Below are 15,179 nucleotides of genomic sequence, written 5' to 3'. Positions count from 1 at the left end.
AAAAAAGTTCAATGCAATGTAAAACATTTTAAACTAGTAGTTGCTTTTTAAAAATAGATTCAATAATCTACCTTTTGTCTCATCATATCTATAGCCTCCCACTTTTCTTTTCAGAGTGGGTTCAACCATCTACCCTTTTGTCCTATCATATCTGTATCCCCCCTTTTTCTTTTCAGAGAAACCCTGTCTCAAAAAACCAAAAAAAAAAAAGTTATTTTATGTGCATGCATGATTGCATGTGTGTCTGTGCCGCTTGTGTGCCTAGTGCCCACAGAGGCCTGTGAAGGGGAGTGAGTCCCCTGGAACTTGAGCTACTGTGGGCGCAGGAGTCACTGAGCCCTCTGGAAGAGCAGCCATGCTCTAATTCTTAGTCATCTCTTCAGCCCCAAGATTCATTTTTCGTTATGTATATTGTGGGCGTGTTCTCGTGAGTGCAGGTTCCTGAGGTGGTCCGAGGCTTTGGATTTCTCTGTAGTTGAAGTTACGTACAGTTGTGGGTACTGGATGTGGGTACTGGCAACTTTACTCCAGTTCTCTGAAGAACAGAACATCCTCTTATGCCGAGCCATCTCTCTCCACCTGGCCAGATCATTTTATTCTTACTTTTTGAGACAGGGTCTCACTGCTTATCCCTAGCCAGCATAGAACTCACTGTGTGGATCTGGGTGGCCTCAAAATAATAACATCTTCCTGGCTCTACTGTGTTTTAGTTTTTGACTTTTGGTTTGTTTTTTTCTTTTTTTGGTTGTTTTTTTGTTTTGTTTTGTTTTTCTAGACAGGAAAGCCTTGGTTGTCCTGTAACTCGATCTGTAGACAGGTTGGCCTTGAACTCAAGAGACTGGCTTGCCTCTGCCTCCTGACTTGCTGGATGTGTACCTCTGCCAGGCTTCCTCTGCTGAGATTAATGGCGTGTCCCACTGTGCCCAACCTTCCAACCTTTTTCTCTTTTTGAGAGAGAGTCTTTATTATATAGTTCTTTGGCTGTCCTGGAACTCACAATGTAGGCCATGCTGGCTTTGCCGTCCCAGAGATCCACTTGCCCTCTGCCTCATGATTACTGAGATTAAAGGCCTGTGCCACAAACGTGGCTCCTGACTTTGTGGGGTTTTTTTTCCTCTCTCTCTTTCTTTTCTTCCTTTTTTAAATTTAAGATTTATTCATTATGTATAGTGTTCTGTCTGTGTGTGTGCCTGCAGGCCAGAAGAGGGCACCAGATCACCATGGGTTGCTGGGAATTGAACTCAGGACCTCTGGAAGAACAGCCAGTGCTCTTAACCTCTGAGCCATCTCTCCAGCCCAGGTCCTGGCCTTTTAAAAATTAAAAGTTGTGTGTGTATGTACACATGACAGTGAGAGGATAGCCTCTAGTGTCTTTCTTTGGGAGATCTTCAATTGGTTGTGTGTGTGTGTGTGATAGGGTCTCACTGAACATGAAACCTGCAAGTAGGTGAGGCTCTCTGGCCATTGAGCCCTAGGGATCCTCTAGTCTCTGTCTCTCCAGAGTTCTAGTCATAGGCATGTACCTCTGAGCCTGGAAATTTTTTTTTTAAGATTTTATGTATATGAGTGCTCTATGTGCATGTACATCTTTATGCCAAAGAGGGCATCAGATCCCAGTATAGATGGTTGGGAGCCACCATGTGGGTGCTGGAGAGCGTATCATATCCCCTGGAACTGGGGTTAAAAAGAGGTGCAAGGAGCCCTATGGGTGCTGGGAGTAGCAGATACTCTTAACTGCTGAGCCAAGTGTCCGACCCTTTATTTAATTTATTAATCCTGAGTTGGATTAAATAAAGGGTCTCTATATACTAGGCCAGCTCTCCCCACCACTGAGCTACACCTTCAGGCTACTGCTGTTTCTGAAGACAGAGTTGTAGTCATACTCTAAATACTCTCTTCTCTTTTCTCAGAAGTAGCCTTGTTCTTGTGCTCTTAGTAAGAATTGAGGCACATTTTTCTTATGACTGCATGCGGTATTTCTGTAAGTTTTCTGTTTTTGCATTAGTAGGGATTAAAGCTAGGGCTTGTGATGCTTGCAGGTGCTCTGCCCTGAGCTATAGCCCCAGTTCTGGAAACATACCTTCATTATGCATTTTTCTTTGTTGGGTCTTGTTAAGTGGTCCAGGCTAGCCTGAATCTCTGGGCTCAAGAGATTCTCCTGCTTCAGATTTAGCAGTACTGGGACTAAAGGTGTGGTGTTATTTTTTATTTTTTGTTTCTGAGATAGGGTCTCATGAAGTTAGGACTGACCTCGAACTTGTCATGGAGGATGACCTTGAATTTATGATCCTTCTGCCTTTACCTCTCAAGTGCTATGATTACAGGCGTGTGCCACCACTCCCGGCTTTTGGTATGCCAGGCAAGTACTTTAACCATTGAGCTGTAGCCCTTTTGCATTCTTGTTGTTCTTCTGTTGTTTTTGTTTTTGTTTTTCCAGACAGGGTTTCTCTGTCTAGACCCAGTTATCCATGAACTCGCTCTGTAGACCAGGCTGGCCTTGAACTCACAGAGGTTTTCCTGCCTCTGCCTCCCGAGTGTTGGGATTAAAGACGTGCACCCCCACTACCCAGCTCCCATTCTTGTTTTTTAGAAAATATTTTATTTATATTTAATTAGGTGTATATGTGTGTGGCACTGTAGTCATGGCTAGCCTGGAATTCAGAGACACCCCCCCCCCCCGTCTCTGCCTCCCAAGTGTTGGGATTACAGAGTATTTACATGTGAGTGTGTGTGTTCATGGAGACCAGAAGAATACATGAGGTTCCCTGGAACTAGAGTTACAGGCAGTAGGGAAACCTCTGATGTGAAGGGAGCAGAACTCTGGTCCTCTGCAAGGTTGTCCACAACTCACTGCTAAGCCAGCTCTCTAGCCCTGTTACTCCTTAAGTTTTATTTTGTGGATGTTTGCCTATGTATGTAACGTACCATATGTATGTCTTAGAAGCCAGAAGATACATGACATCCCATGGAATTTGGGAGTCAGGGTTTCTTTGTGTAGCCCTGGCTGTCCTGGAACTTGCTCTGCAGACCAGGTTGGCCTAAAACTCAGAAATCCACCTGCCTCTGCCTCCTGAGTCCTGGGATTAAAGCCATGTGCCACCACATCTCTCTCTCTCTTTTTTTTTTTGGTTTTTCGAGACAGGGTTTCTCTGTGGCTTTGGAGCCTGTCCTGGAACTCGCTCTGTAGACCAGGCTGGTCTCGAACTCACAGAGATCCGCCTGCCTCTGCCTCCCGAGTGCTGGGATTAAAGCCGTGTGCCACCACATCTCTCTCTCTTTTCTTAAAAGGTAGAGATTCTCTCTTTTGTTTTCTGGTCTGGTCTTGAACTCTTAGGCTCAGGTGATCTTCCCAGAAGTCTCAACCTCCCAAGTAGCTGGGACTATTCAGGCATACAGCACTCAAACCTGCCTTCTTTATAGCTTAACATTCTAACCCACGCCTTTTCTTTCAATGTTAGAAATTCTTCAAACTCATCATTTAGACTTGGGTAGGTAATGTTCCCCTCAGAGGGTCTGGAGCGGTTGGTTACTGGACAGGATCTCTGGGGTTGGCCATTGGCTTGTGTTGGCTCTGCCTGTCACCTTGGCAGTCAGCAAGCCTCCAGCGCACAAATAATTATAGTGGAATTCTGTCAGAGGGCTGACCTCAGCCGCTTATGTGTCTCTCCCCCTTCACATCAGAATCCACCTCACTGTCTGGAGATCACACCACCATCTTCAGAAAAGCTGGTCTCGGTTATGCGATTAAGTGACCTTTCTACAGAAGACGACGATTCGGGTCACTGTAAAATGAACCGTTACGATAAGAAGATTGACAGTCTAATGAACGCGGTCGGTTGTCTCAAGTCTGAGGTGAGAGTGCTATAGGCTGGACAACTAGTACCCCGAGAATAAGCGGGATGGGTTAAGCAGATTAACCTGTGGAGGCTTCCTTCAGGCTGCCTCTCTGGGGGTCTCCTGTCCCTCATCAGCAAGCCTTCCCAGGGCATTTATTTGGAGAAGTCACTGGCAGCTTGAGTTTCCTCCATATTAGAACTCTCTAAGAATACTTAGCTTTCTCAGTGCTCTCAATGGGTGGCAGATATGATTACTGCAGCCAGTAAAGCTGGTGGGGTTAGCCCCCTTTTTGTTTGTGTTTTGAGACCATCTATCAATGTAGGCCTGCCTTGAGCCATCTTCCGCCTTCTGAGGGCCACTTCCCTGGCTTAGAGGGAAGGCCTCTGCTGCTTAGACAGCTGAAGAAGAGCAGAGGAGACAAAGGAGTCTTTCAAGCGGCCCCTGACCAGGAAGCAAGTGGGGCTGGCATTAAAAGCCAGGTCCTTAGTACCGAGGTGCCTGTGTCCTCTACTTATCGGAGGGCCTACCTTCCTGGAGAACTGAGAGCTAACTTTCCTGACAAGCAGGGGCCCTCCTATCTCCATAGCCCACTGTCCTTTTTTGTGACATCTTCGCTCCTGTGGGATGCCAGCTGTACTACTGTTGCTGGCTGCCCCACCCCTGCCAGCACGCATCACTGCTTCTTTGTACTCAGGTTCTTCATGTATAGACTGGATGGAGTGTCTGTCTGGAGGACAGTCAGTGTTCATGTGCAGGTTCACTGAGACAATGCTTGGAAGCTCTAGCACTCTTTTTAGAAGGGTTAGATGTAACAAAATGGCCTCAGGGAAGAGCTGTCCCTTTAGTGGCCCTTTCCTGTGTCCCCTTTCCAAGGTCAAGATGCAGAAAGGCGAACGTCAAATGGCCAAAAGGTTCCTGGAGGAGCGAAAGGAGGAGCTGGAGGAGGTAGCTCATGAGCTGGCAGAAACGGAGCATGAAAACACGGTGCTCAGACACAACATCGAGCGCATCAAGGAGGAGAAAGACTTCACCATGTAAGGAAGCCTGGCTGGACTATGGGCCCAGAGGAAGGCAGTGGAGGCAGCAGCCCTGGGAGTGCCTGTGGGAAGCCATCTCGGTGTGGTGGTGTAGGTTGCGGCCAGAGAGAACTCCTTTACACAGAGGCCTTGGGGGAGACAGGACTGTTGCAGGAAGGCATTGAACATGAAATGCTGGGAGCCTTCAACAGACTGGGTATCGTTTATCTCAAGCAATAGAAAGTAGGTCAAGACTGACTGCAGAGGGCAAAAGTGTCTCAGAGACTGCAGGCTGTAGAGTTAGCATCTTTTTTCTTTTATCTTTTTCAGTTGTAGGTATAGATTCCAAGGCCTGAGCATGCTCAGTGCCTTACCCTTGATCCACAACCCCCCTAAACTATTGGGTAAAACTTTGAGGATGTGGGGACCGCTTTTAAAAACTGAGCAGTGACCAGGCATGGTGGCACATGTCTGTAGTCACAGCACCAGGAAGGAGATCCAGGATTGGGAATTGAAGGCCAGTTCCTGTGACATAGCAAGTCCCAAAGCCAACCTCAGCTCCATGAGTCCAGAGTGTGTGCTGGGAAGGGAGATGAACTCAGGAACCTGGAGGCAGTCTTGACAGTCAAAGTCATTGGCTATGGCATGATTGCTCTGGCAGAGGCTCTGGTTTAATGCCAAAGCAAGTATGACTCTGCTCTCTTCTAGAAAGTCACCTGGGTAGGACTGGCTCCCTGCAACCCCTCTCCATTGTTTCCTAGCCTGAGTTTCTCAGGCCATTGTGAGGTGGGCTTCAGAGCTCTGGACAGGCTGGGCCCTGCCATCGCTCAGGAATCCTGTTTTTTTGGCCCTAGGCTTCAGAAGAAACACCTACAGCAGGAGAAGGAGTGCCTCATGTCTAAATTGGTAGAGGCTGAAATGGATGGAGCAGCTGCTGCCAAGCAAGTCATGGCCTTGAAGGACACCATCGGGAAGCTGAAAACCGTAGGTGGAGCCTTAGGATGGGGTGGGTGGGGCTGCGGTGGGAAGCTTTACGCAGTCATCAGGCTGACTTTATGACATCTCCAGGCTGGGGGAGGGCACACTTAACTGCTCAGTCTCAACACCCCTCTGCACTCTCACTTGCTGGGCCTTGGTCCTTGAAGATGACCTCTGTTGATCAGGGCATCTGAGGAGACCAAATCATGGGTCACTTGGGATCACAGTGAGTCAAGGCATGTGGTTGATTACTGCAAGTGTCAGCCACCATGTGTTGTCATTTGCCTTTCCTCCTGCAGGAAGCCTGCCCTGACCATACACTGAGCACTCCCATCCCTCTCTCCATCTCTCCCCTTCCCCAGGCCCACTCCAGGAGACCTACCTGCCCTTGGCCTCCGTGGCTCAGATCCTCTTGTTGGGCTTCCTGGTGCCTCCCCCTTCTAACTTTGCTAGACCCATCCTCCCTGCTGTGTAACACGTGCATGGGCCTGTCCCCCCTGCGCCGTATAACTCAGCTTCTCCTCCAGGAAAAACAGATGACTTGCACCGACATCAACACCTTGACGAGGCAGAAGGAACTTCTCCTGCAGAAGCTGAGCACCTTTGAGGAGACCAACCGCACCCTCCGAGATCTGCTGAGGGAACAGCACAGCAAAGAGGTGAGTGTCCAATCTGGCGTGACTGCAGTGTGCCTCTCTCTCCACCCTGCCCCGTCTTGGAATCCTGCTTGGTTGTCTCTAAACAACTCTGTGTGGCCAGGCCTGAGTGGGAGAGAGAATCAGGAAGTCACTGATGTAAGTGTTCAGTGCTGTCTTGAAGCCAAGCCCAGCAGCAGAAAGACGTCAGCAGTCAAGAGGCTAGTTCTGGGAGAATGGGCGGGAAGTCCTGGGCCTCATTTTCCTGTTCTCCTCTTTTCTTTGTTCTCTTGCCTCCCTCCTCTTTCTCCCTTGAATTACAAGCTCACAGTCTTGCATCCTCAGCTTTCAAAATGCTGGCGTTAAAAGTGGAGCCCTATACCTGCCTCAGACTGCATTACATGTATGGTGGAAAAATGAGGACTGGCTAGGCTCCAAAAATTGCATGGTGTCACTTGGGCTACATCATGAGATGGTGTTGCAAATAAACATTTTAAAAAGGCAGAGAAGCTGGGTGGTGGTAGCACATACCATTAATCCCAGCACTTGGGAGGCAGAGAGGCAGGTGGATCTCTGAGTTCAAGTAAAGCCAGGGCTACACAGAGAAACTCTGTTACAAAAAACCAAAAAAATTAGCTTTGCGGTGGTGGCACATGCCTTTAATCCCAGCACTCGGAGGCAGAGACAAACAGATATCTGTGGGTTCAAGGCCAGCCTGGTCTACAAGAGCTAGTTATAGTACAGCCAGGACTGTTATACAGAGAAACCCTGTCATGAAAAAAAAAAAAGAAGAAAGAAAGAAAGAAAGAGAAAGGGAGGAGGATGGTGGCTGAGAACAAAATAGGGAAAAGAAGCTGGGAGGCCTCTAGGTTTAATCCATATTATTTCATGTGTGCATGCATGTGTGTGCATGGCTGTGTACACACATACCACAGCAACATGAAGATAAGAGAACAGTTTTTTTTTTTTTTTTTTTCTTTTTGCTTTTTCGAGACGGTTTCTCTGTGGCTTTGGAGCCTGTCCTGGAACTAGCTCTATAGACCAGGCTGGTCTCGAACTCACAGAGATCCACCTGCTTCTGCCTCCCGAGTGCTGGGATTAAAGGCGTGCGCCACCATTGCCCAGCAAGAGAACAGTTTTGTAGAGTTGGTTCTTCTACCTTTTTGTGGGTTCCAGGAGCCAAACTTGGGTCATCAGGCTTACATGGTCATAGTAAGCACCTTCACCTGTGGAACTATCATTTGGCCTTTTTTATTTTATTCTCAGAAGGGTCTCACATAGCTCACGCTAATCTCTAGCTTCAGTCCACCTCTCCTGTGCCCACTTGTTGGTGGGAAAGGTTGAGAGCCCCCCACACCTGGCTCTGATGCTCCTGGAACTCTTTTGTTGTAGACCAAGCTGACCTTGAACTCAGAGATTGCCCTCCCTCTGCCCCTGCCTCTGCTTCCTGAGTGCTGGGATTAAAGGTGTGCACCTCCACTGCTGGCTCTTTCAACAATTTTTTATGTTATTAACCTGAATCATCATGCTGCATGGTGGGTCTTTTGAACTTACTATTTTGTAGCTGAAATTGTTTTTAAAGATTTACTGTGTGTGTGTGTGTGTGTGTGTGTGTGTGTGTGTGTGTGTGTGCATTGCCTACAAAGACCAGAAGAGGACATCAACTCCCTTAGAGATGGAGTTACAGGCATAATAGTGAGCTGCCATGTAGGTGGTGGGAACTGAACTCAGGTCCTATGGAAGAGCAGTATGCACTCTTAAGTATTGAGCCATCTCTCCAGCCCTGGGACTGTCCTTGCTCAGTATCTATAGTTGCACCTCTTCTATCTGATCACTACTGTTCTCGGCCCTGTATTTGACTCTTGTAGGGTCTGTATATGAATGAGGTGATGTTGCTTTTGTCTGTCTCTGCCTTATTTCATTTAATAATGTTTTTACTTTTGTTTTCTTTTATGTATATGGGTGTTTTGCCTGTATGTGTGTCTGTTCACCTTGTTGAAGCAAAGGTCTCATCCTGTTTATAGCTCAGGCTTGCCTAGAACTCATCTTTGACCTCAAACCCGGAAGAATTGTGCTTCAGCCTCTCAAGTGCTAGCAGAGCAGGTGTCAGCCACCATGTCCAGCTAACACTTTCATGACTTCACTCTTGTCCTTCAGTCTAATACGGATTTCATTGCTATAGTCTCATTGTAATGAATCCCTTCTGTTGATGGACACTTGGATTGTCACTGTATTTCTGACAAATTGTTGATATCTATCATCCTTTTGTTCTCAAAAGATTCCGAACGGGCATGGTAGCACAGGACTGAGAGGTAGAGGCAGGAAGATTGCCAAGGCTGCACAGTGATTTTCCAGATTTTTGAGAATCTGTCTCAAAAAAATAAATAAAAATAAATGAAAAGTCTAAAATATGTTTCTAAATGCTTCTAGTTATAGCCAAATTCTTCTCTAAACTAGTTATACTTGCTTAATTTCTGACTTGGTGATCTCAGGCAGGTAATTCATACCTTAGTTTTTCTTCTGAGAAGTGCATAGAGCACTCACCTCTCAGGATTGTGCAGAGATGGGAGGATTATGGGTGGGGCCAGGCCTGGCACATTGTGGCTGCTGCGGCTTTTCCTGGAGGAGCGTGGCACTTGTAGAAAGCTTCGCTGTGACCATTTTGTCTTTTCTCTTTTGGGGAGCAGAAAGTTTGGTTTTGTTTTTTGTTTTGTTTTTTGTTTTTTTTGATGCAGGTGTTGACACAGTAGCCCTTGCTGGCCTGGACTTCACAGTGTAGACCTAGGCTAGCCTTGAACTCCTGGTTACAAGTGGGTGCCATTACCCTCAGCTTTGATTTGGCTTTGGATTTGAGGCAGGGTTTCATGGGTAGCTGAAGTATGATCTTAAATTCTTGAATTTTGTGTTTCTGTCTTAAATGCTGGGGTGACAAGCCAAGCCCTTGATTCTGCTTTTGCTTTGAGATGGGTCTTAGCTCTCTGTGTAACCTAGGCTAGCCTTCAGTTTTCTTTTTTTAAACAAATTTATTTTGCCAGGCAGTGATAGTGCACTCATTTAATCCCAGCACTTAGGAGGCTGAGGCAGGTGGATCTCTGTGAGTTTGAGGCCAGCCTGACAGTCAGGGCAACACAGAGAAATACTGTCTCACAAAATCTTAAAAAAAAAAAAAAAAACAACGATATTTTATATGTATTAGAGTCTTGTCTGCATGTATGTATATACATACATGCCAAGCACCTGCAAAAGCCAGAAAAAGGCGTCAGATTGCCTAGACCTGGAGTTTAGAACCAACTCAAGTCCTCAGTAAGAGCAACAAGTGTTCTTAATTGCCAGGCCATCTCTCCAGCCCCTTTTTATTTTTTTTAAATTTACTGTTTTAAATTGTGTGTGTGTGTGTGTGTGTGTGTGTGTGTGTGTCTGTCTGTCTGTCTGTCTGTCTGTCTGTTGGGGGATATGTATGTGAATGCAAGTGAGTGTATATGGGTGTATGTATGAAAGGTCAATGGTCAGAAGCCTAAGATCCCCTAGAATTGGATTGACAGGCAGTTGTGAGCTGCCACATGGGAGCTGGATTCAGGTCCTCTGGGAGAGCAGAGGACTCTTAGCCTTTGAATCATCTCTCCCATCTCTGGCTTCCAATTCAGTGCTTGCCTTTAGGATTCCAGGGCGGCACACCAGGCTTTTCTCTGTTTATGACTTAACCTCTATCATCCTGGAGTCTGTCTCTTACTGGATGAGAATACTCAGCCACTTCATTTCCCACTAACAACTTGTGTGTGGGCTCAGGGCCTACCTGGAGGATGTGCTCAGTGTTTGGACCACTGCTCTGGCTTTGTAGTCTGAGTCCACTTCAGGGCCTAGCCCTGCCCTTTGTAGCTGTGTGGCCTCAGGTCCTTTGCTTGTCCCAGCCCCACCCTAAGCTATAAAGTGAGAGAATGCCACCTCGGACACGAGTGGAATGTTTTGGGGAGTACAGATGGTGGCAGGAGCCTGAGCGCAGCAGCTGCAGCCTTTCTTTCCTGTCCTTTTGAGTGACAAGCTCACTGTGTGGCCCAGTTTGCCATTGAATGTTCCCCCTACATGAGCCTCCCAGGTGCTCAGTGCTATCGCTTGTCAGTTCCTAGGTCTTTAGAAAATAGCATCAGGGTACCTGGGAAATCAGAGGGAGTAAGAGTGTGAGCCTCCTTCAAGGGATGCTTTGCCTGTCAAGAAGCAGACGGGGCCGTCATAGAGCTGCAGTGAGTGAGAAAATGGGCAAGGAGAAGCAGGTAGTCATCAGGAATTCCAAATGACCATCGATGTTTAAGATGCTGAATCTTAGTGGGGCCATACTGGTGCTACCTTCAATCCCAACCTTTATGAGACAGAGCACTAATGAAGCAGAAGCAGGTAAATCTCTGAGTTCAAGGTCAGTCTGGTCTACACAGCGAGTTCTGGGAAAGCCAGGGCTACACAGAGAAACCCTGTCTTGAAAAACAAAACAACAAAAAAGATGCTGAGTCTCTCTGATAATTAGGAAAGTGTAAATTAAAATAGCACTAAGACCGTGGCTAAGACCGTGACTGTCTGGGACTGGTGAGAGTGGTGAAGCAAGCATCAACTCCTGTAGTGACCGCGGGAGTTAGTGCTTCCCTCTTCCTGTATCATTCCAAGAGACCACTCTCCATGCCTCGCCGAATTGTTTGCAAGTACAAACCCAAGAGCAGCCCAGTTGCCCAGACTGTAGGAGGAGCTAATGTAATGGACGATTACAGACAAAGTGGGCCAGAGAGACAGCTCAGAGGGTAAACATGCTTGCTGTCTAACTGTGAGGGTATGAGTTCAAATCCCTAGAACTGGGTAGAACTGGTGTCTATAATCCGCTGGGGAGACAGATGTAGGGATAGGAAAATCTTGGTAGCTTAAAGACCAACTAGCCTGAGTCGAGGTAGGAGATGACATGTATACAACCATGCATATGCAAAAAAGATGAGGGTTAGAGTCAACAGACGTTAGCTGGTGGCATGGGCTTGTAAATCCCAGCAATCTGGGAGGCAGGGGCAGGAGGATTGTAAGGATCTCTGTAGGCCAGCCTGGGCTACATAGAGATCCTGTATGAAAAAAACAACTAAGTGTAAAATATAAAGTTAGGGACTAGAGAGATGGGTCAGCAGCTAAGAGCATTTGTTGCTCTTGCAGACAACTGGCATTTGATTCCCAGCATTCGGGTCTGGTGGTTAACAGCTTGCAATTCCAGGTTGAGGTCATTATGGTGCTCTTCTGGCCTCTGGGCACCTGCACACATGATGTGCACACAGATACATAAATAAAAACCTTGGGAGGTCATCACCAAGGAGAGTTCAAATGCGGTGGAAATACATCGCAGCTCTTTTTTTTTAAATTATTTATTTATTTATTATGTATACAATATTCTGCCTGTGTGTATGCCTTCAGACCAGAGGAGGGAACCAGACCCCATTACAGATGGTTATGAGCCGCCATGTGGTTGCTGGGAATTGAACTCAGGACCTTTGGAAGAGCAGGCAATGTTCTTAACCTCTGAGCCATCTCTCCAGCCCCCTACATCGCAGCTCTTTAGTGCATGACGAGCATGAATGAGGTCCTCAGTTCAATTCTTTTTTTTTTTTTTTGTTTGTTTTTTTTTGGTTTTTTGAGACAGGGTTTCTCTGTGGTTTTGGAGCCTGTCCTGGAACTAGCTCTTGTAGACCAGGCTGGTCTCGAACTCACAGAGATCCGCCTGCCTCTGCCTCCCGAGTGCTGGGATTAAAGGCGTGCGCCACCACCGCCCGGCTTCTTTTTTTTTTAATATTTATTTATTTATTATGTATACAATATTCCATCTGTGTGTATGTCTGCAGGCCAGAACAGCCTGAGTTCAAATCTTCAGTTCAATTCTTAGCACCAGAAAGAACGTTAAAGCGGTGGCAGGTTAGAGGGAGAAGATAGGTTGGTGGCTGCCAAGGACTAGAGGGAGGGTGCAGTGGGGAATAGGGTTGCTTTGGGGTGATGGGAACGGTAGTGATTGCAATGCACTAAATGTTACTGCTGTATGCCTTCCAAGCTAAAGTGCCAAGTTTATTATCTATTTTACCACAGTTAAACAACAGCGTACCCAAAATTCGTTAATGTTTTCACTTTATTACTTTTGCCAGCTTGGGAGGGGTGTAATTGACCAATAAGAACAGTATATATTGGGGGCTGGAGAGATGGCTCAGAGGTTGAGAGCATTGCCTGCTCTTCTGGAGGTCCTGAGTTCAATTCCCAGCTACCACATGGTGGCTCACAACCATCTGTAATGGGGTCTGGTACCCTCTTCTGGCCTGAAGGTATACACACAGACAGAATATTGTATACATAATAAATAAATAAATATTAAAAAAATTACTTAAAAAAAAAAGAACAGTATATATTGCAGGGGTTAGGCAGATATGTGTGTTGGAAAATGGTTACCACAGTGAAGTCATGAACTTTGTGTGATGAGCATTTTTGCTCTGTTGGAGCAAATGGCGTATGCAGAACAGTACCATGACGTTTCAGTCATTGTGGATGACACATCAAGAGATTAACTGTATGGCACTCATATTTACGTCCTCGTACAGCCTTTTAAAAAATGAAGTGGGGCTGGAGAGATGGCTCAGCAGTTGAGAGCACTTGTTGCTCTTGTGAGGAAATTTGGTTCTCAGCACCCACATGGAGACTCACAATCAAGCATCTATAACTCCAGTTCTGGGGATGTGCTGCTACCTTCTTACTTCTCAGGAACTGGCACAAGTATATTCATACAGGCAAAACAGCCATATACATAAAATAAAAGCTGGAAAAAGAAATCAAGCTGTAAGGGGACATGGTGACACAACCTGTAATCTTGGCACTAAGGCAGTCAGGGAGTTCAAGGCCAGCCCAAGCTAGTGAATCCTAGGCAAGCTTAGCCTACGGAGTGAGATAGTATCTCAAAAAAAAAAAAAAAAAAAAAAACCCACAAAATTTCAGGTTGTAACACATAAAATGGTATCATTCTTTCTTTTAAATGTATTTATATTTTATGTATAGGTTCTCTGTGTGTATTCCTGCAAAACAGAAGAGTGCATCAGATCCTATTATACATGGATAGATGGTTGCGAGCCACTATGTACTTGCTGGGAATTGAACTCAAGACCTTAACTACTGAGCCATCTCTCCAGCCCATGATATGATTCTTTAAAAATGGCATAGCCCCTGTCCACTTTGTTAAGGAAAGATAAATGACTGTAGATGCCCAGAGGAGCTAGAGAGATGGCTCAGTGGTTAAGTTCAATGGCTGGTCTTCCAGAGAACCTGTGTTTGGTTCCCAGTACCCAACCTTACAACCATCTGATACCCTCTTCTGGCCTCTGTGGGCACTATGTGCATATAATGCATAGAGACACATGTAGGCAAAATGTGTGTCCATAAAAAAATGATATAAAATGAAGGGGCTGTAGTGGTGGCTTTGTGCTGAAATAAAATAAAATGAAGGAAGGGGCTGTAGCGGTACCTCTGTGGTTAAAAAGCTCTGGCTGCTCTGCGGAGACCTCAGTTCATTCTCAGCATCCACAGGTGGCTCACAACCGTTGGTAACAACAGTGTTATGGGATCTGATGCTGTCTTCTGATCTCCATGGGCACCTGACATGCACTTGGTACACAGGTACACATACATATATACAGGTTAACAGCCTTACATTGTGGCTGGAGAGAGCCTTAGTTGATCTTCCAGGACTTCTGAATTGAATTTTCAGCATCAACATGGTGGCTCACAAGCACCTGTAAGTCCAGTTCCAAGGGATCTGTTGCCTTCTTTTGACCTTTGTGGGCACAGACACACACAGGCAAAACACCCATATATATAAGATGAAAAAGAATATATAATTTTTAAAAAACATTAAAGTAAAATGAGCTAAACAGTGGTAAGTTTCTCTGTGTAGCCCTGGCTCTCCTGAAACTAGCTCTGTAGATTAGGCTGGCCTTTGAATTCACAAAGATCCTCTTGACTCTTGCCTCCTGAATGCTGGAATTAAAGATGTGCGCCACCACTGCCTGGCATATTGAAATTTTAATAATATTCATGACTTTATAATGACACTGTATTGGTATATATTAGTATATATATGGCTAGACATTGTTTATGGAAAGGAAAATAGTGAGATGTAGACTCTATGCTTATTTAAATCTTGGGTTTTCTTTTTAACCACGTTGAAGGATTCCGAGAGACTAATGGAGCAACAAGGTGCATTACTGAAACGTCTGGCAGAGGCGGACTCAGAGAAAGCGGTAACCACCACACCCTTGGGCACTCCAGTGGGTTAGGTGCTAGAGAGCTGGGCGTCCCAGAACAGAGCTGCTGAATAGACAGCGGGGCTGGAACCCCACATCTGCCATTTGTCTGGGTGGTATTTTGTGATCTATAAAATGGGTTGACACCGTCTTTGTTGCCTTCTCCGCTAGACTTAGCTAGCTAGCTGATCACTAAAGGGCTCAAGGCACAAAGTGAGACCCCAGCATGAGGGATCATTAGTCCTCTGGCCTTATTAAACCTGGATTTATTCTTTGGATTCCCAGCAGTCAAAAAGTACATACTGGCCGGGCGGTGGTGGCGCACGCCTTTAATCCCAGCACTCGGGAGGCAGAGGCAGGCGGATCTCTGTGAGTTCGAGACCAGCCTGGTCTACAGAGCTAGTTCCAGGACAGGCTCCAAA

The 15,179-nt window shown here is 46.2% G+C and overlaps 1 protein-coding gene across 10 annotated transcripts in view; it reads left to right on the top strand.

Annotated features, from left to right (window-relative positions):
- Window positions 1-15,179, top strand: part of Odf2 (outer dense fiber of sperm tails 2) — a 40,901-nt gene that overhangs the window by 7,216 nt on the left and 18,506 nt on the right. For all 10 annotated transcript variants that reach the window (XM_013345928.2, XM_013345927.2, XM_026777581.1 and 7 more), the window contains 5 exons: window positions 3,682-3,852; window positions 4,711-4,871; window positions 5,708-5,837; window positions 6,359-6,490; window positions 14,683-14,754. In XM_013345928.2, the coding sequence (XP_013201382.1) occupies window positions 3,682-3,852; window positions 4,711-4,871; window positions 5,708-5,837; window positions 6,359-6,490; window positions 14,683-14,754 (666 nt within the window). The remainder of the gene's footprint in view (window positions 1-3,681; window positions 3,853-4,710; window positions 4,872-5,707; window positions 5,838-6,358; window positions 6,491-14,682; window positions 14,755-15,179) is intronic.

Source organism: Microtus ochrogaster, chromosome 4 (assembly GCF_000317375.1).
Source record: "Microtus ochrogaster isolate Prairie Vole_2 chromosome 4, MicOch1.0, whole genome shotgun sequence".
NCBI lineage: Eukaryota > Metazoa > Chordata > Mammalia > Rodentia > Cricetidae > Microtus > Microtus ochrogaster.
The sequence above is the reverse complement of the archived record's forward strand: the minus strand, read 5'-3'. Positions and strand labels throughout refer to the sequence as shown.